The sequence below is a fragment of the Diceros bicornis genome, chromosome 12, assembly GCF_020826845.1.
Source record: "Diceros bicornis minor isolate mBicDic1 chromosome 12, mDicBic1.mat.cur, whole genome shotgun sequence".
NCBI lineage: Eukaryota > Metazoa > Chordata > Mammalia > Perissodactyla > Rhinocerotidae > Diceros > Diceros bicornis.
The window spans coordinates 55461989-55486281 of record NC_080751.1 but is presented as its reverse complement, the minus strand read 5'-3'; the positions used below and the strand labels follow the sequence as shown (position 1 = coordinate 55486281).

The window sequence follows — 24293 nt, the reverse complement described above, 5'->3', positions numbered from 1 at the left end:
ACAGCACAGACTGCTGTGCTAAGGATGAGGCCGAGCTGTGCTTGCCACTGCCAACTCAGCATAGACATGGCTTTGTTAGTGTTTCCTTTATTATAAAGCACTGAAATAAGTTAAATAAACAGGTGGGAGGCTGGGCAGTCCCCCAGCCAGTTCCTCCACAGCCCCTGGGAGCAATAGAGGTAAATACAGGCCCTTCTCACTGAGCTCATGAAGTGCTTCAGTCAAGGCAAGGCCCCCTGGTCCATATGGGCCCCCTGCCCACGGGGTTTGGGCTGGTCCATATAGTGCCTAGGTTAGTCTGTGTGGAGCCCCTGGCCAGCGGGGGAGGAAGGAGAAGGTGGCTTCTGGTCCATCTGTATAAAACATACAGGAGAGTCAGGGCTAGTCCATAGGGTCCTGAGGGAGAAGGACCTAGTTCAGGGCGAGTCTGTATGGAGAGCCCGGCTACCAGTGGCACCCAGGGCTGAGGGACCCCGAGAGCTCAAAACGGAGGGAGGGCTATGAGGTGGGGCCCAGCCCTCAGAAGCAGAGAGGCCAGACCCTCCTGGCCCACCGTGCCCATGCACCTTCTGGTGGCGTTTGTAGTTGTCCCAATGGCCCGTGGTGTAGGCGCAGGCGGCGCAGTGGAAGGGCTTCTCGCCTGTGTGCCGCAGCATGTGGCGTTTGAGGTTCATGCTCTGATTGCAGCTGTAGTTGCAAAGGCTACACCGAAAAGGTTTGTCCCCAGAGTGGATGCGACCGTGACGCTTGAGGTTGGCCAGGTTGCCACAGGCATAGGGGCAGAGGGGGCACTTGTAGGGCTTCTCTCCCGTGTGGACACGCTGGTGCCGTTTCAGGTTATCCAGATGAGCAGAGGCATAGGGACAGCGGGCACAGCGAAAGGGCTTCTCGCCACTGTGCGTCTTCATGTGCCGGGCCAGGTGGTTGGGATAATGAGTGGCGAAGGGGCAGAGGCTACAGGCAAAGCCTTTGTCACTGGGGCCCTGCGGCCCTCCACTGGCATCCCCTCCAGCCTCTCCTCGCATGCAACGCCCACACATGGCAGCTCCCAGCCGACTCCCCTCCCCCTCCTCCAGCTCTTGTCCACAGTTCTGGCAGGTCCAAGGGAACAGCAGCTCTGGCAGTGGTTCTGATCCAGTCCCACATAGGCCCTCCCCTTCACCCCGCAGCTGCCCACAGTCCGGCAGGAAACTGGCACCACCTGGTGGCACATGGAGGCTCAAATCTGGAAGCAGCAGAGCATCTGTGGGGACAATGAAACCTGGGTTATGAATCTAAGTACCCTAGGGCTACCCACCCATGTCCCAGGTTCTTCTGTGCCTGGCTTTTTACCTTCAGGTCGCCGGGTCACTGCCCCCTCCTGCTCTGTGGGACTGGGAGGCCGGGTTGGACGTGGAGCACAGCAGTGGAAGCCACAGGTCGGGCACGGAAGAGTGGGGGGCCTTGCATGGGTGCGCTGATGCCGCCTCAGGTTGCCCAGGCTGCTGCAGGCAAAGGGGCAGTGGGGACAGCGGTAGGGCTTCTCGCCAGTGTGGGTGCGGGTATGTCGCGTCAGGTTGACGAGCTGGGCTGAGGCGTAGGGGCAGCGGCCACAGCGGAACGGCTTCTCCCCGCTATGTATCTTCATGTGCCGCTTCAGGTGGCTCGAGTAGTGGGACACGAAGGCGCAGAGGCGGCATGAGTATACTAGCCGCGGGGGCAGCGGGGGCAGTGGGGGCCCCCCACCCGGCCCTCCTGCCCCACAACACGGCCCTTCACCTGTCGGCACCCCCCATAGCCTGCAGGCTGGCCCTGGCCTCTCACCCCTGGCCTCCCCAGGACCCCTGGCTGGCTCCTCAACTTCACTCTCAGCACTTAGTGCCCGGCCGCCCCCAGACTCGTCGTCGCTCAGCCCGTAGGGAAGCCCAGGCCTGGCTCCCAGAGAGTCTCCTGGTGAAACAGACATGAGAAGAGACATCAACATGGGGTAGGACCAGGCTCCAAACTCCCCTTCTCACTTGTGGTCTCCCGACTTGCTTGGTCCCACCCCTCTCCACTTCAATGATCCTGAAAATTAAACATGAATTGTCTGCCTCTGAGCCTGGACTAACTTAGTGATGACAGAATTGTACCTAGTTCCACTTAATGGAAAAAGATCAAGGGCTCACATTGGGCCACAGAATGAAATGAATCAATAATATAATTAACTGATTCTTGGTATGAGCAAGTAAAAATACACAAGGCAGAAGCCTAAGACCTTTTTCCAAGCCCTATATTAGTAAGGTCCCTTTTGGTATGGAGCTGATTATAAAAAACTATCTCAAAAAGTGAGGCACGATTTGGAGGGAAATGGAAACAAGGTACGCATGTAACACCACTTCTAAGCCTAAAGGATGGATTCTCTTTTACATGGATTCCCTCAATGACTTTCAAAAATATCCTACATAAATGAGTTAGTAGTGCAGCAAATTAGGATGGAGTGATGCTAAGATCATAGGGAAAAGGACTATCAAAGGATACTTGAGGGTAGAGTTTAAAACCTCAATACAAAAGGAGCTATGCTGCAGGTAAAAGGGAGTTAGATTAGACATAAGTACTTGCTTGAATGGGAAGTTGCTTCCCTGAAGTTCTTAAAAGTAAACTCACATAAGGAATGGACTAGGGAGTAAGACAAGGTTATTAAAAGGGCATTTAGCTTGAACCAGTTGCTCTGATTCATCCATGGTATTCATACTTTTGGACCAGGCCCCATAACTTCACCTCAACAAAGTGATGGAGCTGATTGGCCCATTAGGCAAATGAAGGAATCTGGCTCAAATCTAAACTATACCAGGCGTAGGTTGTGGCCGGAAACGGTGTTTTGCTCACTGGCACTAAACTCTAACCCGCCTCCTGAAGGGCTGGGGTGCCAGCGGTCACTAATCTTTAACCAAGTCCCCCAAACCCACCTTCAGAGTCTCTCTCGAAGCCCATGAGCTGGTCGCTGTTGCCATCACCTTCCTCGTCTTCCTCTTCCTCTTCAAACTCCAGATCCTGGCCTAGTAGCAAATCACTCTCCAATACCAGGGCCCCGGGTCCTTCGTCGAGAGAGTCTTCCGTATCCACTGAAGAGGGGAGGGGGCTTGTAGATTCTCCCTCAGGAGCTGTGCCCATCATCAGCACCCGGGGAGCCAGCCCTCGAAGACCGTACTTCCCGTACTCGTAGACCCTCTCAGGTTCGCTTAGTGCCTCGCAGGGAATCTAGGAGTCCAGATCTCCCACCCCATCCCTCAGGAGTCCCCCTTCACCCTGACCTCAACCCACTCCACTGACCCCACCCCCGCTCCTCCCCCCTCCGCGGCCCCTGACCCCTGACCTTTGACCCCCTCGCATTTCACGGGCTGCGGGTGGCTTTGCTTCCTTCGGGGCATCGTGACCGGCTCCAGCCCGACGCGCCTCCGGCCTGCAGCCGCCCGGCCCCGCCCCTCCCAGTTCGACCCGCCCGCCTGCCTTTCCTCTCAGGGCTCGCGGGCCGCCCCCATGCAGCGGCGCGGGCCGCGGGCAGCCCCCCGCCCTGGCCCCGGCGCCCAGCTCAGGCCGCTCCCGCCGCCGCCGCCGCGTCCATTCATGGAGCCCCGTACCCCCCCTACGGAGACCAGCTGGTACCTCCGTACTCGCTTCCGCTTCCGCTGCCGCAAAGCCACACGGGACGCGTAGTCGGTGGAAAGCTGAAGCCGCAAAGGCTTCCACAACATGACCAGGAAGTGATTGTAACGAAAGGAAGCAGGCGAGCCAATCAGGGATCAGATAGAACCCGGCCGGCCAGGGGGACAGAAGCCCTGCCCTTGGTTTCAGTCTTAGGGGCCGCCTGGCCTATGCTGACCCCTCGCCGGCGGAATGAGGATATTATTACCGACTCCAGGAGGGGGTGCGGATGAGCCTGCCAGGAGCTCGGGAAGTCACAATACCCAGGCCCCATCTCCCTAACACACACACACACACACACACACACACACACGCACGCACGCACGCACGCACGCATGCACGCAGAGGAGCTGGGAAGATGCTACTGATGGGGGGTCGAGTGTGGAGCCAGGGCACCCTGGGTGGCCTGGACAGGATGGCAGCAGAGAAAAAAGGACACCATAGGCACAATTAGGTTTTGGCCTTTAGTCTGAAAAAGTGTTGATTGAAAGTGTACAACAGAGAGCGGGTGCAAGCGGCTGGGGGCCATGGAGCCGCCAATAAAAAAGAATGTCTTTAAATAAAGTTCACAGAGTAAAAACCAGAACCGCCAGTCCTTCCCTCCAACACAACAGAGCACAGGCACAGAACCGGTGATGAGCCCCAAGGAGCAAGGAGGAGGCTGGGGAGGACAGCAGAGGCTCCCAGGCTGCTGGGTGGAAGAAGAGCCCTCTTTGGAATGGGCAGAGTAAAGCCACCCAGCTCCCCCTGCACACCTTATAACCACTGCTAAGGCTAAAGGAAAAAGACAAAACTCAGTCTTAGGTCCAGAGGGCTCAGAAAACAGTCTAGGTGGGCAGGGGTCTGGGCAACCGCTAGTCCCGCTTGGCCTTCTTCTTGTTGTCACTGTTGCCATTTTCTTCGGCCTCCTCAGTAGAAAGCACCTCCTGCAGTTTCCTCTTGCCACTCTCTGGCTGAAGCTCTGCTGTATTTCGGGGCTTGAAGCAAATGATGATGCACGTCATGTTGTCACACCCTGTACCGTCCCCAGAAGTATCTGGTGCCAAGCACTGATCCAGCAGCTACAAAAGGGATGGGGTAGCTCAGCTTCAGGGTTTGAACACCTTCCTGGGAACCTAAATTCCACAAGAGGGCTGGCCCTGCTGAGATAAGGTGGAGGAAGGAGGGGAATGGGCAACAGGTATCACAAAACAGGCCACTTGCTAGTCCATGAGGCATAAGGATAAGTCAGGGAAATGCGGGAAGGTGGAACTTTCTACCTGGGATTTGGCATCTGTCAGCAATTAATGATACTCCCAGGCTCTGGTCTTAGCTCAGGTCAAAAGAGAAAACCTTGACTGCATAGACCAGACACCTTCTCTCCTCCATCCTGGGACTCACCTCTTCCACGATAGATGATAATAACCGAAGCTCCCCATTTTCATCACGCTGGCTGATCTTTGATTGAATAAAGTCTATAACTTCCTGGCTGCTCATCACATTCCTGGGGTCAAAACAACAGAATCTTCTTTAGTCACACCAAGGCAGAGTATAGGAGTGTAGACAGGGGTGACAGCCCAGGCCAATGTAAACACCTATAGAGACTGTCCTCAGCTCTGCCTTAGGCTTGGGGGTCTTGACACCAAGAGGTCTGCCTAGGCTTTAATCCTAGAGCAGCTTTAGAAAAGGTGCTGAATGCAGCCATTAGAGGGATGATATAGCCAAAAGCAGCCCAAAGCCCTACAAGAGAAGTAATGCTGCAGAAAAAAAGGGAATTTTGCAGAAAAAAAGGGAATTTTAGGGCATTCTGTCAGTGCTCACCAGATGCCATCACAGGCAATGACCATGAATTCGTGGTCATCAGTGAGAGTCAGCACCTTGATGTCAGGAAGGGCTGAAATCATCTGTTCCTCAGGTGGCAAGTTCTTGTTTCTCTTGTAGAAGTGGTCTCCTGAAGTAAAGGAATGGTTGGTTGATGAGTAGTTTGAGCACTTCCCACAGATTTGTGTTTGAGGCTGATCAAGCCTTGCCATTCATTTTCTCTCTTTACAAAGTTCTATAATCTAGTGGAATGGAGAACTGAGTTCTAGTTTTTCTAATTTTAGCCCTGTCTTCAGGTTGTTGAGCCTTAAGGAAGTCGCTAACCTATCTTTTTCATTATCCAAAATGATACCTATCTTACCAATCTCACAGAGACGTTTAAGGACAGAGGTAGTAGATACGAAAGTACTTGGAAAGGTACCATGGCTATGGAGATTAAAGTTTGCTACTGGACAGTCTCAACAGAGAACAAGACCCCAGAAATCTTTCCCACGGTTTCCTGGCCCTTACCAATGGCTCTGGAGAGGTTGAGACCCCCGTTGACTCGCCCATCCATGGTGACCTTGCCACCAGCATTCTTGATGCGTGCTAGCTCCACTTCATCCTCCGGTTTGTGGTCATAGGACATGTCTAGAGCTTTGCCAGCCTCAGACACCACACAGCGAGAGTCTCCTGCATTGGCTACAATCAACTGCTTCCCTCGTATCAGAGCCACCACTGCTGTTGTACCACTGTCAGAGCCAGGCTTAAGAGGAAGAAAGGGAGCATCATGGGAGCTCCTAGACACAAGCTCCTCATCAGTGCTCCCCTGACCATTCACCTATGCCTTCTCCTCTCACTAGGACCACCAAGAGAGCTTTAACAGGAAGAGCACAAATTTAATCTTTCCCAAGACTACAGCATGCTCCCTCCCTCTTCTGAGATAATTGTACCCAAAAGACTTCGTTCCCCTTGCAGAATATCCCCCCCACCCCATGACATGACTTCAGTGCTAAAATAGCAAGGAGATCCCCTGTTCCCAAATTAAAATCAGGGGATTCACATCTGCCTCTTGGCTTTTCCAGACTTACTGCCCCCCTTCTCTACACACCTCTTCTTTGCCTTCCATCCCAGGCACCATCATCTCCTCCTCTTCTTCTTCGTCCTCTTCGGCCTCCTCAGTGTCATCCTCATCTTCCTCATTCTCTGCCTCTTCACTGCTGTAGCCATCCTCTTCCTCACTGCATTCCTGTCAGAGGGATGATCCCAGGCTGCTGAGACTGGCATGACCCCCTGCCCCCCTCCCCCCACTCATACTCAGAACCAAGAGGCCCTGACTGAACATAGGTCCTCAAAACACTGAAATATGCAACTGTATGATCATGATGGGAAAATCTGGGGGAGGGGAGAGGGCTAGGATGGGTATAACTGATATCCTGAACTGGGCTCAGCAGTCTCTAGCAGGAAGCCCTGGGGAAGGCCAGGGCTATCAGCCAAAAGCACCTTCCAGACAACATGGCCAAAAAATAAGGTGCCCAGAGAAACAGCCAAATATCCAAAGAAACAACAACCAACTTCTTGTTCCCTCTCTAGGAGACAGATTCTGAAAGGCCAGAACTAGATCTACTTGTTATAGTATCGACAAAGAAAGAGGTAAGAAGGCTAATGGTACCTGTGTTGGTGGATTCAAGAAAAGCTTGGAATATAGTGGGTCTTGGGGGATGGTGTCAAAATAGGTGAAGGAAGAGTCAAAAGCTATGCAGGGCGACCAAACAGGCCCTCTCTGAAAATTCAGCATCTGTCTGCTCCCACAGGCCCTTACCTCGCTGTCTTCCTCTTCCTCCTCCGCCTCATCTGACTCATCCTCACTGTCCTCAAAGAACTTGGACTTAGCAAGTCGAGGCAGTTTGTCGGAGGCTGAAGAGCAGGAAGGCCCAGCCTCACCAGTGGGAGTACCAGGCTCACCACCTTGGCCTGCCTCAGTCCCACGTTCCGAGTTGGAGGAAAGGCCTGTGTGGGCCTTAGGTGTGGGGCCATTTTCCTCTGAAGAAGTTTCCCTAGATGGGTCCTCAGGTCCTGCCTCCCCATTGAGGCCCTGGGACCCTGGTTCCTCGCCTGTCCCAGCTCCAGATTTGCTGTGGGGAGCACCCTTGTGACAGTTCTGCCCATAGCGTGTCAGCAGCTCTTCAATAGTCATGGTAGCCTCTTCATGCAGCAGTGCAGCCTCCTCATTGTCCACTGCAGGGAAGAGGCTAAATCAGCGCCCCCATGCCAGACTCCTCATGGGATCAGTCCCTCTCACTACCTCCACAGCCCTGCAACTTTAGTTCCACTTCCCCACCACCTCCTACTCCTTCCTTTCACTTATCAAGTCTCACAACAACACTGCTTTGCTTCCTTCTCCTCAAGCACCATCTGCCTCTATAGATTTCTTTTGGTCTTTGTCTTTCACCCCCTTCTTAGCCAAAGGAACACTAGTTACTATATTTCCCTTATCACTTCTCATTTTTTATTGGTAAGTTGGAAACCCTATTTTGGCTGAGAACCCAGGAAGCCCACAGTGCTAGTCTAGGCCTATGGCCCAGGCTTAATGACTGGCTGCTGGGGTTAATGACAGCTCCAGTCTAGAAAAAAGGTCGTATAAACATTAATAGGAACCAGAAGGACCCCATCACAATAACAAAGGTAATGTATATACAAATGTTTAAAACTATGACACTAGGCACTCAACAAAGGTTAATTCTCTTTCTCCTCTTCATAACCACATGTAGTGCAGGAGAACATAGGGTTCTTTAATGTAAGGACCCCCTAGGTCCTTAGGAAGTCATCTCCCCTTAGAATTGATACATAAATAATATATATTAAAGAATAGTTCTTTAAAATGCTGAGTTCCTCTCAAACAAGGGATGCCACACTCACCATCATCTTCATCAGCTACTTTTTCTTTTTCATCCTCATCCTCAGTGGGTCGCCCTGCAATCTGTGCCAGCTCCTTAATGACTTCCTCAGTGGTCAGTTTGGCATCGATAGCCAAGAAGGCATCTTCCAAAGCCTGAATATAAGCAAAACAGTATGAGGTAAGTGCAGGAAAAAGTACAGTGGGTCCAAAATGAATTGCCCATATATAATCCTGGGCACAAGAATGGAATGCAAAGTAGAGTGTGGTCCACCATACTAAGAGACATTCATATATAAATTAAAAAACAGTTCACATCTCTGGGAATTAATAAGGCAGCTCTAAAAAGGCCCAAGTGGGAATAAGCTCATTTTAGGCACAGAATTCTTTAAGAAGAAATACAGTAAGAAGCTAGGTGGCAATGAGAACGGAAAAGCCAAGGACTGAAAAACAAGGGAAAGCCTATAGAAGTGAAGGATGAACACTGTGGGGAGACAGACCTTCTGTAGCTTGCCTTCTTTGTAGGCCTTCTGATCTTTGATGATATCGGGAAGATATTTGGCACAGTACAAGGCAACTTCCTCCCCTAGAAGAAAGGTCAGGTCACCCAGAGCACTGCTTCCCACACATAGAAAGTAATATAATATCTATATGCCATACTGGAGTAAATGGGTTGAGGAGATGAGTATTTTCACACAACTGAAACCTATTTGAAAGACAATGTTTGGGAAGTTCTGATCCAGAAAACAGATTTTATCATCACTTTTCTCAGGGCTATATTAATATATCACTTGTCTTTTCTCACCTGTATACTTAGTTCTCAGTGAAAAAAAGATAAACGCCAATGTAAGAAGAGGCTTCTTGGATTAAAACAAGGCCTGGTGAGATTATGAACCAATACAACACCCTACTGGGAAGGAAGAATGGCAGAACAGAGAAAAACAGCACCAGGCAGGAAATAATATCTAAGGACCAGAACTTTGGAAAGTGTAAGAACCAAGGACCTGTTCTTGCCCTGTAAAGTCTGGAATTGGGGTCCTAGAATGTTACCAATATGATCTGCTTAAGTTACCTCCATGTCCATCATAGACAGAAAACATGGCTGTCTCACTGTCCAGCTCGGGAATACAGTTGTGAGCATCCTAGGAAAAAGAACAGCATAATTAGCATTTCTCAAGGTCAAAGGATATTCTTCTTTGTGCACCTCAGGTCATGAGGATCGCGTTCACACCATCATCTCACTAAACCTTCTTTGGCTTACCTACAATAAGAAAGGAAGATGGGATGATAAAATAAGAAAAGAAGTACAGGGGAGGAAGAAAGGAAGGAAAGCAAGGGAGGATGGGACGGGGGACAAAGAAAACAAGTAGGGAGGGAAGAAGGGAGAGAGATGAATCAGGTCACTACCTCTGCAGTCTAGCAGCCTCAGCCTAGGAGATCTCAGTCCAGATGGCAGAAAGTTTGGCTGTTGGAACTCTAGACCTGACCCTTTTGGTTTGTGACAACTATGGGAAGAACCAGAATAAAGGATCTTTAAAGTCACTTCCAAACCAATTCTATGAATCAGTGAAGTTCAAAGAAAATTTTAGGGAATATAGCAAGAGACCCAAGGGCATTACCAACCTGGAAAGTTTCTAGAAGAGTCCTAAGACAGACTAAGTGAAAGCACTAGAAATTTGTAAAACTGTATACACTTATACCCCCCTGCCCAAAAAAAGCACCATCTAAACAAATTATTCCTCTCTTCTCTCAAAGTTTAACTCACTCAGGAAGTTAACCTCAGGCTAGGCAGAGGATATATTGACAAAAGAGTATCTTCCCAACAAATAGTGTTATTAAACGACACTGTGTTTAGTACTTGTTAACTGGAATTTACAATGCCCCATGTAATCAGCCTTCTTACTCCTACTCCCAGCTGGAACTGAGATATCACTCAACTCAGACGGCATAACATACCTGAAGAGAAGTTTGCAACGGTTCTGCCACACCAACATTTTAGTTGAAAGGCTGGGCTCGATCAAATTCTTCTAATAACAAAACTGCCACCCCAAACTAATATTCCAGGCTAAGCCATAGTTCAACCAAGACTGTCTGACCTCGGTAAAAGTGTGCCACAGCTGACTCTGCCCCATCTTGGAAAACAACCCAACCTTCCTTTCAAGTACTTTCTACAAACAAAAAGGATATAATCAATTATTTACTTTGATTATCCTTATGTAAGTTAATAGATTCTCCTTCCTCTTTCAGGCATTAGCGTTTTAAAATTTCTAATTGTATTAATAGTTAGGAAATCTGAGTGCAGTGGTTCTTCTGTTGTCCCTGAAATAAGACTATGCCTTCATTATACAAGTCTAGAAAATAAGTTATTTTAAGGTAGGGAAGGAGAGCATTAAAAAATAGCTAGTTTTGTATTTCCCTCTGATTATCTCCAGGGGAAAGTGCCCCAGAAGCTAATGGGCTGCCATAGATGGCTCTTGATGGTCTAAGGTCATCACCAACTGCCTCTTAGCCTCATCCCCAGTATCTGGAGAGCACCAGAGACCAAACGTCATCTTCTCCCTCTTCCAACCACTCCACCACCAGCCACGCTGGCCTCCCTTCCCTCTAAGTCAGGGTTTATCTTACTGGGCCTTCCTCTCCTCTCACCACCATCTTAGCACCTTCTTGCCTGCCTTTATGATTGTATATCGCCCCATCATCCTCTACCAGTGATTCTCAGACTTTAATGTGCCTAAAAGTTCATTCATTCATTCATTCACTCATCAAATATCTGAGTATCCATTATCTGCCCGGATGAGTTCTGGGTGCTTGTGATATATCAGTGAATAAAATAAAGACCTGCACTTCATAAAAAACTTACATTCTAATGAGGGACATACACAATAAACACAATAAATAGGTAAATCATATAGAATGATGGTATAATTCATATGGAAAGATGGTAGTGCTATGAAATAAAAAAAAAGTAGAACAAAGTAACGAGGACTGGGTTGGATTACAGAAAAGCAGTGGGAAAATTAAACTGGCACGGGACACAGTGTAGTACAGGCATGCTAAACCCATAAGAAACTACTTCAACACACACTACCTAAGTTATGCTGTGAGTGTCTAATTAGTTTCAGCAAAAGAGTCGTGTCATATTAATGTTGATTTTAATTCTGTTGATTTTGTAGCGTGGTTTGTCAGAATGCAATTTATGTCCAGTTCTATGTTTGTACACATTTAAGTAACATTAAATTAAAATCATTTTAGTGAATACCGGAGTTCTAAAAGTATTGCTTTCCTTTAAGAAAAAAAATCCATGGAAGATCTCCAAGATATTTTGTTAAATAAAGAAAGCAAAGTGCAGAAATGATATATTTAGTAAGTTGCTTTTTGTGTAAGAAGAGGGAACACAGGAATAGATACCTGTCTTTTCATAGTAATACTACAAAGACACTAATAAAACTAATATAAGTGGTTAACTGTGGGAAGGAATGAAGGTACAGAGGGATGGGAGTGAGACTGAACCATGGGAAATGTTTAGCTTTTTCAAAAGTAAATTAACTATTAAATGACTCAATGTATTACTAAAATTTGAGAAACTCGTCCAACTAATTCCACTTTTTTGGTAGAGTAGGGGAGGAGCAGTCTTCCTGTCCACTCCTTCCCAGTGGAACAGGAGAATCAACTGGTCCTTCTCTGTCCTGTAACGCTACTCCAGATCACAGGTGTATCATCTCTTTTGAACCCACAACTCTATTCAAACCATCTTTTTGATTTCCTCCTCTGTTTCTCACAAGAGCATGTGATCTTGAAGCAGAAGATCTAGCCTTAGTGAGTGTACGAAAAAATACTTAACCTTAATAGCAATCAAAGAAATGAAGATTAAAAACAAGGTAATACCCTTTTGTGCAAATTACAATGATGAAAAAGATTAATAATATCCAAGTGATAATAAGACTGAGGTAAAAACACATTCTCATTTCCTGATCGACAGGAATATAAATTAGTACAGGTTTCCTGGAGGGCAATTTGGTAACATGTATCAAAATTTAAATTGTGCATGCCCTTTGATCTAGTAATTCAACTTGTAAAAGTTTATTTTATGGAATTAATAAGACAAGGATACAAAGATATGTATAAGAATGTTCACTACAGCATTATTTATAATAAAAAACAATTATAACCATCTAAATTTCCATGAATAGATTAGATTACAAATGGTGCATCCCTCCAATGGAATATATATACAGCTGTTAGAAATGATGAATATCTGTTAATTTGGAAATAAGTTCACAATATATTAAGTGATAAAAAGCAGAAGAAAAAAAAAAGTACCTGTGTGTATAGGCTAGAAGTCTGGAAGATCACATATTAAACTTGGCAGAGTGAGATTTGGGTAATAATTATTTTCTACTTTTCTAAATTTTTAATTTTTCTACAATAATTGGTCCATTTTGAATAACGACCAAACAAATCTGTGAACTGGCCTTGAGTTGCCATGCTACCATATACTGCATGATCTGTGGCCAGCTACCTCTCAGTGTGCCTCAATTTTATGCTCTATAATATGGAATAAGAATATCTACCTTACCAATATCATCACAGGACTATTGCGAGGATGATGCCAAACATGTAAAAGTCTTCTGTAAGCTGGAATTTAACATATAAATATCTATATTCTGCTCTGAAATTCAGCACCTGGCTCACATTTTTCTTCTCTGTCCTTATTCTCAAAGAGGAATTGCCCACCATAAAGATTCATCTTATGCCTTGAGGTCTGTTCTAGAACTACTCCACATTACCTTCTCTTCCACTTCTCAGTGAGGCGTTGGATCTATATCACCACTTTCTCTAAGCACTTCAATTTCCCTCTTCACACCTTTGATCATAGCCTCCCTACATTTACCCTTGCCTTTCTTTCTCTCTGTCCCTCTCTGAGCCAGAGCCAAGTATTTCAACACTATCTCTTAGCAATTTAGAAAAACTAATCCAACCTTGTGTAACCTGACCAACTGCTTTCTTTACCTCTGAATCACAGCTACTAAGTATTGCTAGTCATAAAATGTCATAAATCATGTTGATTATGGTTACTACTTCTATTCACTTTTTTTCTGTACTCTGCACTGACTCTTAAATTTATTAACCACAGCCAGTCACAAACCTTTTCTGCACTATTCAAGGTCTCAATGCTATTCTCCTTTCACTCGTAGCAAATAAGCTAACTTCTTCACTTAGATCAAGGTCATATTTCAAGAACCACCTCATCTTCCCTATTCTACCTCAAAATTTCTCCATAGCTTCATCTAACCTCTCCTTCACTTCTGCCTCAAATGCAGTTATTTCTCCTCTCTTTCCAGATTAACATTTCCTCTTAAACTCCTAATCTCAAACCCTTCTCCTTCAAGATCTTACTTCACAGGACAGACAATGACTGTAACAGCAATCCAAATAGTCATTTTGCAGGCTTCAATTCTCCCCAACTATTGCACATAATTAAACAGTACAAACCATGTCAGCTTTCTTGAAAAGTTCTCTTGGGTTCTGTGAAGAACCACAGTTCTGTACCTCCAAATTGCCTGTTTCTATAGGATGTCCCTTCTCCACCTCAAACTTAACATATGTAAACAGGAACTCAGTAGACTCCAAAAAATCAGAGTTTCCCCTACAGGTCTTATTTTGGTCAATGGAATCTTAACTCTTCCAGGTAACACTTAACACTAGTCCTCCTTGACTTCCTGGCTGTTTTCCACCATCCATCACTGAGTCCTGCTGAGTTTTCCTTCATAACTTTGTTCCTGGATTACTTTACTTTCAATAGTATTTTAATTCCTCTCCTGTCTACTCTCTGTCTCCTGTAATCTAGCCTACATGTTTCCAGCTGCCAGATTAATCTTCCTAATACAACATTTTATTGCTAGAACCTTCAGTGGATTCTACTGCATATAAGATTAATTCCATACAACTAAACTAGCAATTTAAGGCACTCAGTCATCATTCCTACCTATCTCTAGAACCTAATCTCTTAACTCTCATACCACTCCCCAAAAGAAACTACTTCACTCTTGATGCTGACCACCCCACCCCAGCATAGTAGTAAGCATGCCTGCCTCAGAATCTTTCCTCCTATCCCTCCTTCTAATACTTTTTCTTCTTTTACTTTCCTCCCCATACCTGTCCTCATTTATACTTTTTCCTTAAGATCCAGTTAGTCTCACCACCTCCAAGAGATCTTTCTCAATCACACCAATACTCTATGATCATTCTCCCCTCTGAACTCTTTTAATATTTATTGCCTCTACCAGTAATTTGGCACTCAGCATAGGCTATCTGTATTGTTATCCAACATTCCATGGGAGAAAAGGGAGTCCTAGGTCCAAAATTAGATTGTAAACCAGCATGACAGCAAAGACTGTCTTCAATTTCTTTACAGCTCTGGGGTCTAACAACATAGCAGGACTTCCATGTTTGCTTATGATAGTGAGTTCCCAGCTGCCTCAGGACAAATACCTTAAGGATATCTCCTCCTTCATTTCCTACTCTAAACCTAAAGATGTATCATAACATAATAATCATTGAGATGCTCTGGAGGAGAAGATTCAGAATACAAGTCACCTGAGTCAGGGCTCTTAGGCCTTGCCTTACCAAATCATTTATCAGACAGCCCCTTCTGACCTTCTAGATAACCAATGGATCTATATTAATAAAGGCCTGGTTATCCTTCCTGCTGTTAATCTCCTAAGGTCATAAATAAATCCACAAATGTTCCCTGTGTCACTGAATCAACCATTTAGATTCATGATACATAAATTTATCTAAATCTTTACAAATCAAGATAAAAAATTTGAAGGTAGATGGGAAGGGAACTAAGTTTTTGGTTTTAAAAAGTCATGTATTACTATCTGACTTTTAAAATTATATGCATGTATTACCACTGTGCTATAGACTGAATGTTTTGTGTCCCCCTAAAACGTATGTTGGGGCCAGCCCAGTAATGTAGTGGTTAAGTTTGCACACCTGGGGTTTGTGAGTTTGGATCCTGGGCACGGAGCTACACACTGCTCATCAAGCCATGCTGTGGCAGCGTCCCACATATAAAATACAGGAAGACTGGCACAGATGTTAGCTCAGGGACAATCTTCCTCAAGCAAAAAGAAGAAGAATGGCAACAGATGTTAGCTCAGGGACAATCTTCTTCACCAAAAAAATAAAAAGTAAAATTCCTATGTGGAAACATAATCCCCAATGTGATGGTATACGGAGGTGGGGGCTTTGGGAGGTAATTAGGTCATAATGGAGGAGCCCTCATGAATGAGATTAGTGCCCTTATAAAAGGCACCCGAGACTTCCTTTGCCTTATGAGGACATAGCTAGAAGACAGCCATCTATGAACCAAGAAGTGGGCCTCACCAGACACCCTGACCTTGGACTTCCCAGCAGGATATCAAAGAGATATTTGTACACCCATGTTCACAGCAGCTTTATTCACAATAGCCAAAAGGTAGAAATAGCCCAAGTGTCTGTCAACAGATCAATAGATAAACAAGGGTCAGCCTTAGTGGCCCAGTGGTTAAGTTTGGCATGCTCTGCTTTGGTGGCGCGGGTTTGGTTCCCAGGCGCAGACCTGCACCACTTGTCTGTCAGTGGCCATGCTGTGGCAGCAGCTTACATACAAAAAGAAGAACATTGACAACAGATGTTAGCTCAGGGCCAGTCTTCCTCAAAAAAAAAAAAAGAATATCTACTTTAAAAAAAAAACAGGAAAGGATAAACAAAATGTGGTATATACATACAATAGAATATTATTCAGCCTTAAAAAGGAAGGAAATTCTGACACATGCTACAACATGAATGAACCTTGAGGACACTATACTAAGTGAAATAAGCCAGTCACAAAAAGACAAATCTGTCTTTATAGGAGGTACACAGAGTAATCAAATTCAAAGAGACAGAAAGTAGAATAGTGGTTGTCAGGGGCTGGGAGGGAGGAAAATGTGGAATTGTTTAATGGGTACAGAGTTTCAGTTTTGCAAGATAAAAAGAGTTCTGGAAACTTGTTGCACAGCAATGTGAATGTATTTAACACTACTGAACTGTACATTTTAAAATGGTTAAAATAGTAAATTTTTTATGTGCATTTTACCACAATTAAAAATAAATAATATTTTAAAAACACTTCCAGGGCCCAGCCTGATGGCATGGTGGTAAAGTTCGCACGCTCCACTTCAGCAGCCTGGGGTTTGCAGGTTTGGATCCCAGGAGTGGACCTACGTACCACTTATCAAGCAATGCTGTGGCAGGCATCCCACATATAAAGCAGAGGAAGATGGGCATGGACGTTAGCCCAGAGCCAATCTTCTTCAGCAAAAAGAGGAGGATTGGCAACAGATGTTAGCTCAGGGCTAATCTTCCTCACCAAAAAAAAAAAAAAAAAACAAAACCAAACTTCCCACAAAGAAAAGGTCAGTATTAGCTGGCTTCAGTGGTGAATTCTACTAAATATTTAAAGAATTAATACCAGTTCTTCACAAACTCATCCAAAATATAGAAGAGGCAACACTTCCCAACTCATCCTATGAGGCCAGTACTATCCCGATACCAAAACCAGACAGACATCACAAGAAAACTACCGACTTAATATTGTTAAAGTAGTAATACTCCTCAAATTGATCTTTGGATTCAGCACAATCTCTATCGAAATCCCAGATGCTTTTTGTACAGAAACCGGCAAGCTGATCCTAAAGTTCATATAGAAATGCAAGGGACCGAGAAAAGAAGAAACAAGAAAAGAACTTAAGTTGGAAGACTCACACTTTCCAACTTCAAAACTTACCACAAAGCTATAATAACCAAGACAGTGTGGTACTGGCATAACAATAAGTATATAGATCAATGAAATGGAATTAGGAATCCAGAAATAAACCCTCATATTTATAGTCAATTGATCTTCAACAATGATGCCAAGATAATTCAATGAGGGAAAAGAATAGTTTTTAACAAATGGTGCTGGGACAACTAGGTATCCACATGCAAAAGTAAGAAGTTGGATACGTTTCTTACACCATAAACAAAAACTAACGCAAATGGATCATAGACCTAAATGTAAGAGCTGAAACTATAAAACTCTTAATAAAAAACTTCACCAAAATTAAAAACTTCTGTGCTTCAAAGGACACCAACAAGAAAGCAAAAAGGAAGCCCAGAGAATGGGAGAAAATATTTGCAAATCATATCTGATAAGGGACCTGTGGACTTGTATCCAGAATATATAAAGAACTCTTCCATCTCACTAAAAAGACAACCCAATTAAAAATGGACAAAGGATCTGAATAGACATGTCTCCAAAGGTATAAATGGCCAATAAGCACAAAAAAAAAATGCTCAAACATCATTAGCCATCAGCGAAATATAATCAAAAACCATGAGATACCATTTCACACCCACTAGACTGGCTATAATAAAAAAGACAGATGATCTAACAAGTACAGGGAGGACACAGAGAAACTGACACCCTCATATATTGCTGGCAGGAATGTAAAATAGTGCAACCACTTTGGAAGATAGTTAGGCAGTTCCTCAAAATGCTAAATATGGAGTTACCATATGACCCAGCAATTCTACTCCTAGGTATACACTCAAGAGAAATAAAAACTTATTTCCACACAAAAACTTGTACATGAATGTTCATAGCATCACTATTCATAACAGCCAAAATGTGGAAATCCAAACATTCATCAACTGATGAGTGGATAAACAAAATGTCCATACAATGGAATATTATTCAACCATAAAAAGGAATGAAATACTGATTGATTCATGATACAACATGGATGACCCTTAAAAATATTATGTTTAGTAAAAGAAACCAGACATAAAAGGTGACATATTTATGATTCCATTTATATGAAATGTTCAGAATAGGCAAATCCATAGAGACAATGTAAATTAGTGGTTGCCAGGGAGTAGAGGAGGAGGGGTAGGGAGTGACTGGTAACGATTACAAGGTTTCTTTCTGGGGTGATGACAATGTTCTAAAATTGAGTAATGATGGCTATACAACTCTGTGACTATATTAACCATTGAAATGTACACTTTAAATGAATATGGTATATAAATCATATCTCAACAAAATTGTTTAAAAAGGGACCTGTATATGCATTTTCAAGTACTATCTATGATTAAAAGTTGATATACTCCATCTTTGAACTAGATCTAGAGGGAAACAGAAAACAACTCCACGGGAATCAGTACTCAGTTTATACCACATGATTAAACATCAGTGATGCTTTAAGTTCAGTTCTAAAGATATGTGCTTCCAGACAGCATAATTTTAATAGCAGCTTACAATGGCAAGAACTATTGATCAGATCTGTTAAATTTCTACACTCAAATCCAAGCCCTTACCTCTCAAAGTACAATTCCAAGATGATAACCCAACAGAGGGTCAGGGGTGCAGAAGTAGCAGTAACAACAAACTAGGGGATTGGGCAACAGAAATAATTTATGTGAAATAGTCTTGAAATTTTGAGGAATAAGTTCTGATTGTAACTTCCAGTCGCTTGAGAACTCATAAAAGAAGAGTATAGTAGAAAACAATTTCTCCATATTCATGGGCATACATGTGATATCATTTCATACTATCTTTGAATTGTGAAGTATTGGTACTGCATGCTAACCAAATGAAAAGAACACCCTTTTATAAAAGTTGCTTAGCTGCATCCTAGACAAAGGAATTCTGATCTGGTTCAGTAAGTAAAAAGTGCTTTAAGCTACAGAGATGAGACACCAATCTCAGGATCAGACAATAAATGCTCTGCAGCTTCAGATGCTCTCTCTCAAGTGGAACCCCACAGCATGGTTGTGGTATCTCATTTTCTATTTTTCCCCATTAATATAATGATTGAAACTGTCATGCAGGTATCTTAAGAATTTTCTGCTCAACATTATCTACATTCAATTCTAGATGACCCCCTATGACCATTAATAAGCCAGCTTCTATATGGCAGTAAACAGCTAGCTTTCTCAAAATTATACTCTAGGTATTGATACTGCCTTTAAAAAAGGGCAAATATAATTTACAGAATAAAAAAAAAAAATCCTAACTCTCCATAGAAAGCAATTTTATCACTTCCAGAGAACATCACAACCAAAAGCTAAAAGCACTCTTGTCCCGGGGCCGGCCCCCCGCTCTGCTGCTGGCTGCCCGGGGTTCAGATCCACACCGCTTGTCAGGCCATGCTGTGGCGGCATCCCACATAAAGCGGAGGAAGATCAGCACGGATGTTAGCTCAGGGCCAGTCTTCCTCAGCAAAAAAAAGAGGAGGATTGGCATGGATGTTAGTTCAGGGCTGTCCTCGCAAAAAATAAACAAATAAATAAATAAAAGTATTCTTGTCCCTTTAAGACTACTTAAACTAAATCTGTTTTCAGATTGGACTTCTCATTAGCCACCAAAAACTCAGAGCCTTTCCATACATATTTCTGAGGCACCTTCCACAACCTACGTGTTAACCTCCAAAATACACACCGCAACCAGCTTGAGGGTCCCTCCAAACCATGGAGAAGGAAGGAGAGGGAACATCAACTGTAGTATTTTGATTACACCTCCTCAAAACACCCTGGTTCCACAGCAAGAGGGGCTGGAGAGGGGCAGAAAGTATAAAATGCCAACTATTGATAGCTACCATCCTTGTCTCAGGAGAAGAAGTAAAATAGTACTCTCTAAGGCTGAATCTACGCATCAGTCAGGATTTTAGCAACCTTTGCAACGTGTATTGGTATGATCAACTTACCTCAACTGAATCATTAGGACCAAGCAAATAAGGTCAATAGACTTAATAAAATGGTAGAATTAAGCCTTAAAAGTTAAGAGGAACACGCTTACACTTTCTGAAAAGATAAGATTCACTCAAGAGGCTAGAAGTCATAGTTATTTTCTTGCCATAGCAAAGAAACTATGTAATACTTCGGGGAGAGAGGAAACAAATCCAGAAAGAAAAGTATCAAGGCAGCAGAACAGGATCCCAAACAGGACCTCAAAAGGATTTGATTAGGCATATTTATTCAAACAAAGTAAATTCAGAAATAGCATAATAGGGAGATTTTACAATCCTAAGTGATTACCTCTCAGGAGGAAGATTAGGATCTAAGGAATAGTCTAGCAAGATCTCTATAAACCAAACAGCCCCCAATGAAAAAAGTCATTTTCTAATTACCAGAGGAGAAACTAAAAATAAAAGGAAATGCCCTGCAGAGAAGAAGCAAACAGCACAAAATCACTGGGAAACAACTTAGAAAACTGAATATTCAAGCGACTCAATCATAAAGAAAACTAGAAAGAAGAGTACCAAAAAATGGAAAAACCACAGCAGAGAGGAAAGTGGAAAATATGGAATGAGAAACCTGAAGGAAAAGTCTTACTGTGAGATGAGATAGTCACCTCAAATCTTACAATATTAACAGAAAATGCCATAGAAATGGAAACTCCAAACTACCAACTAACCCAAACCCCAGCCTTACATTAAGGCTTTCCCTTTGAAGCTATATCCAGATATTTCTAACAGTCAGACAATTACATTTACCACGCACCCAGTAAGCTCAATACTGTGCACCACAGCGAAATATGAATGCTATACTTCAGGCTGACACAGACAATAACAGTGTCTAATAAGTGTCTTGAACAATTTCATCCAACAGATTCTTTCCACCAAGGCAGAAGTGTCCTAACCTTTCTGGGCCTCAATTTCCAAGCTGTGAAACGTGGGAGCCAAACTAGATGAGATGAACTATAGGATCCCCTCCATTCTTGAAATTTTACGTCTAATAACAGAACTGTTTAAAGCCTGCTTTAAATTTGAGTTCTGAGAGGTATAAAATTTGAGTCTGAGAACAAACCATTTAAGTTTATACTGTCATTCCAGAGCTAACCACAGGGAGGAGTGAGGGATTTGAAGAAATTCCCAAGGGAGACAGTGTTTGGCTGTTACCTGAAGCCCACCTACTAAGCGGATAAACCCTCAATCCCAGACATAATTAGAGCATTTCCCTGGCCCCTCTGCCTATATCTCACAACACTCTTCACAAAGACATGTCTTTCTCCCTTTCCTTCCTACCATAGTTTTCCCTGTTCTCCTTTGTGGTTTCACATCCATTTTGCCCAATACTACTCCTTTTTATCCAGAATTTTTCCATTTTTCTCTTTTATCCAGAGTGAAATTTTCTGGAAAAGAAAAATCAGTTCTCTGTAGGTTAAGACAAAACAAAATTGATGAGATGATTGAAAATCAAGGAAACTATCAACTACAACAAGCAAAGGCAAATGACAATTACTGCGTAAGTTTTAAAGAAATCTCAGGTGAGAAAAAAATCAAGCATAAAAAAGAAATTACAGTGATTGACACAACTCAAGTTTCCTAAAGGCCATAAAAGGCCCTGAAGAGAATACAAACGAGTGACAATTCTTGGAAGTCCGGTCAAACGTCTGAAATTGACACTCGGTGCCCAAGGCCAGGCAACTAGGTGCTAAGAATTTAAAACAGACTATTTGCCCGGGCTTCCTTTCGCTGTCAAACTCCTCGCCCAAAGAGGCCTCTCAGATCACATATTTTAAAAAAAAAAGTAGTCATTCACATGTATTCGCTTCTTCCTCGCAAAACTAAAGGAGTAAATAGCCCCTCTTTTCATTTTTACTACCACACTAAACCTCACACCGTTTATGAGCCTGGAGGGCTGGGCTGGCAGAGAGGATGGCGCGAAGGCACGGGGAGAGGGCAGTCAGTGGGCGGAAGGTGCCTCTCCCCACATGGCCGAGCCCTCGCCGCCAAGCTGGCTACCGGCACACGTTTCCAAGCACCAGCAGCTCCCTCTCGGCCCCAGCCCCGCTCTCGCTGCCGCCCCGCAAACTGCCACTGCGGCCGCAGGCTCTCGATTCGGACCCTTCCCCGGGGATGACCCCATCCCCCCGCTCCCTTTCTCCGTCGGGTTCCCGCCCTGCATCGGCCAGCCTGTGGGCCCTCCCGCCTCACCTCCATGGAGACGCGCCAGCCTTGCATGGCGGAGAAGCCGTAGGGCAGCGGCAGGCGCGAGGCGCCCACCCCGTCCCCGGAGCACTTCACCGTGTTGGGCTGGGAGAGGTAGGCACCCATGGCGGCGGCTGGCCGGCGGCCTCACGGGCAGGCGAGCGGAGCGCGACCCGTACCGGAGCCGGAGCCCCGGGGGCGCGCGTGGCAGGAGCGGGCCCGGCGGCGCGGCCGACGCAACGTGCCGGTGAAAGGCGCGAGGCCGGCCAGGAGGCGGTAACGGGACCGGAGCAGAGAGGGAGCGGAAGCGGAAACGGCGCCTCTCCAGACCCCGCCCGGCCGGCGCGGCGCGGCACAGCGCTGCGGCCAGTCATTTCCTTAGCAACTCGCCCCGCCCGCGGGGACAACGGCCCGCCCAACCGCCGGTCCCGCGAGATTGGAGCGCTCACGCCCACCAACGGCCGAGGCGTACCTTGCGTGGCCCGGCTGGCAGCCCTTCGCCTGTAGCTGTCCGCCGGTGCCCCCGCCCTCCTTCCCCTTACCCCGATTCTCGGGTGTTTGTGTGAAGCTCTTTTGTGTGGAACCCTGCGCTTCCGGTCCATCTTCCAATGTGTCAGCCTGCTCTGTCCCCACCGCGTCCTCAGACTCCGCAAACCCGATCCGATTCTGTTCAATTAAAGTTGGCTAGTATTTGTTCTGAGCGGACGAAGTACCTGGCCAGGCCTTGTGAGGCCTAGATGAGTAGACTGTGAGGCTTTTCTGACAAAAGAAAATGAATACCTCGATCTGGGAATAATGTTACAAGGTTGCAGGGGTGAAGAAAGAGTGTAAACTGCGTTGGGGAGGATTTTTGAGGAAGTTGGCTGGCCTCCTTGCAGAGTGATTTCAAGTAGTAATATTAGATAGATGGGGTAGAGATGGTTGTAAGCGCCAAGATGGGTGACTTGGACTTCACTGTTATCCTGGGGTAGCATTTTAGGACTGTTGGTCTAGACTTGGTGTGCAGTGTGAATTGGAGGGAGAAAGTGTGGAGACTAACCGGTTAAAGGGCTCTTAATCTAAGCACGAAATGAGAAGGGCTGGGACAAAGGTGGCGGTGGGAATAGAGATGAAGGAACAAATTAGACAATAAGGAATCAACAGAATTTAGTAATAGATTGGATTCAGGGGCTGGAAGGGAGAAGAGGAATTCTCCAAACTCTGAGCAGATTGATTCTTTTAAAATACAAACTAGAGAAAGCAGGCTTTCTCCTGCTCTTCAGATAGTCCAAATTCCTTAACATAGTTTACCAGACCCTCATGCTTGAACTGATTCTAGCATGTCTTTCCGACTTTCTCTCCATTTCCCCTACAACTCAATGCTTCAGCAGTACCTCTTTGGGTTCCTCAAAAGTCATGCTTTCTGTTCCTATCCTTTCACCCATGGAACACATACTTCCACACCAACCCCCCTTCATCATCACTTCCTCCAGGAAGTCGTCTTTTTTTTTTTTTTAATAATTTTTTATTTATTTATTTTCCCCCCAAAGCCCCAGTAGATAGTTGTATGTCATAGTTGCACATGCTTCTAGTTGCTGTATGTGGGACGCAGCCTCAGCATGGCCGGAGAAGCAGTGTGTTGGTGCGCGCCCGGCTCGAACCCGGGCTGCCAGCATCGGAGCGTGCGCACTTAACCGCTAAGCCATGGGGTCGGCGCCTCCAGGAAGTCTTCTGTAATATCTCTACACTATTTGGGTCCCCACCTGTTTTTCCTGATAGACTATAAGTCTTTTGAAGGCAGAAACTCCATCAAACTTAGCATTGAATACCTAGCATCCCTAGCACAATTCTTGTATGAGCTCATTTGTATTTAAATGTTTGTTGAATGAATGAATAACACCAAGGTTTTGACCCTGAAGGACAAAAATTGGTGGAGCCATTAACAAGAATGATGTGGTGTGGGTGTGTGTGCTAGT

The 24293-nt window shown here is 45.0% G+C and overlaps 2 protein-coding genes across 3 annotated transcripts; both read right to left on the bottom strand.

The window, feature by feature from the left end:
- Positions 1-71: 71 nt before the first annotated feature.
- Positions 72-3977, bottom strand: ZNF513 (zinc finger protein 513). 2 transcript variants are annotated; one of them, XM_058551567.1, is made up of 4 exons: positions 3625-3977; positions 2928-3083; positions 1333-1929; positions 72-1243 (listed from the first exon to the last, which is right to left on the bottom strand). In XM_058551567.1, the coding sequence occupies exons 2-4, from the start codon at positions 2950-2952 to the stop codon at positions 417-419; spliced, it is 1449 nt and encodes a 482-aa protein (XP_058407550.1). In that variant the 5' UTR covers positions 2953-3083; positions 3625-3977; the 3' UTR covers positions 72-416. The 2 variants fall into 2 exon arrangements, with proteins under 2 accessions (XP_058407550.1, XP_058407549.1); XM_058551566.1 differs by lacking the exon at positions 3625-3977 and adding an exon at positions 3335-3508.
- A 136-nt stretch (positions 3978-4113) lies between these two features.
- On the bottom strand, positions 4114-22590 carry PPM1G (protein phosphatase, Mg2+/Mn2+ dependent 1G). Its single transcript, XM_058551558.1, has 10 exons — positions 22345-22590; positions 9411-9480; positions 8839-8924; positions 8362-8494; positions 7265-7680; positions 6554-6691; positions 5974-6208; positions 5464-5593; positions 5044-5146; positions 4114-4724 (listed from the first exon to the last, which is right to left on the bottom strand). The coding sequence occupies exons 1-10, from the start codon at positions 22462-22464 to the stop codon at positions 4518-4520; spliced, it is 1638 nt and encodes a 545-aa protein (XP_058407541.1). The 5' UTR covers positions 22465-22590; the 3' UTR covers positions 4114-4517.
- Positions 22591-24293: the final 1703 nt, after the last annotated feature.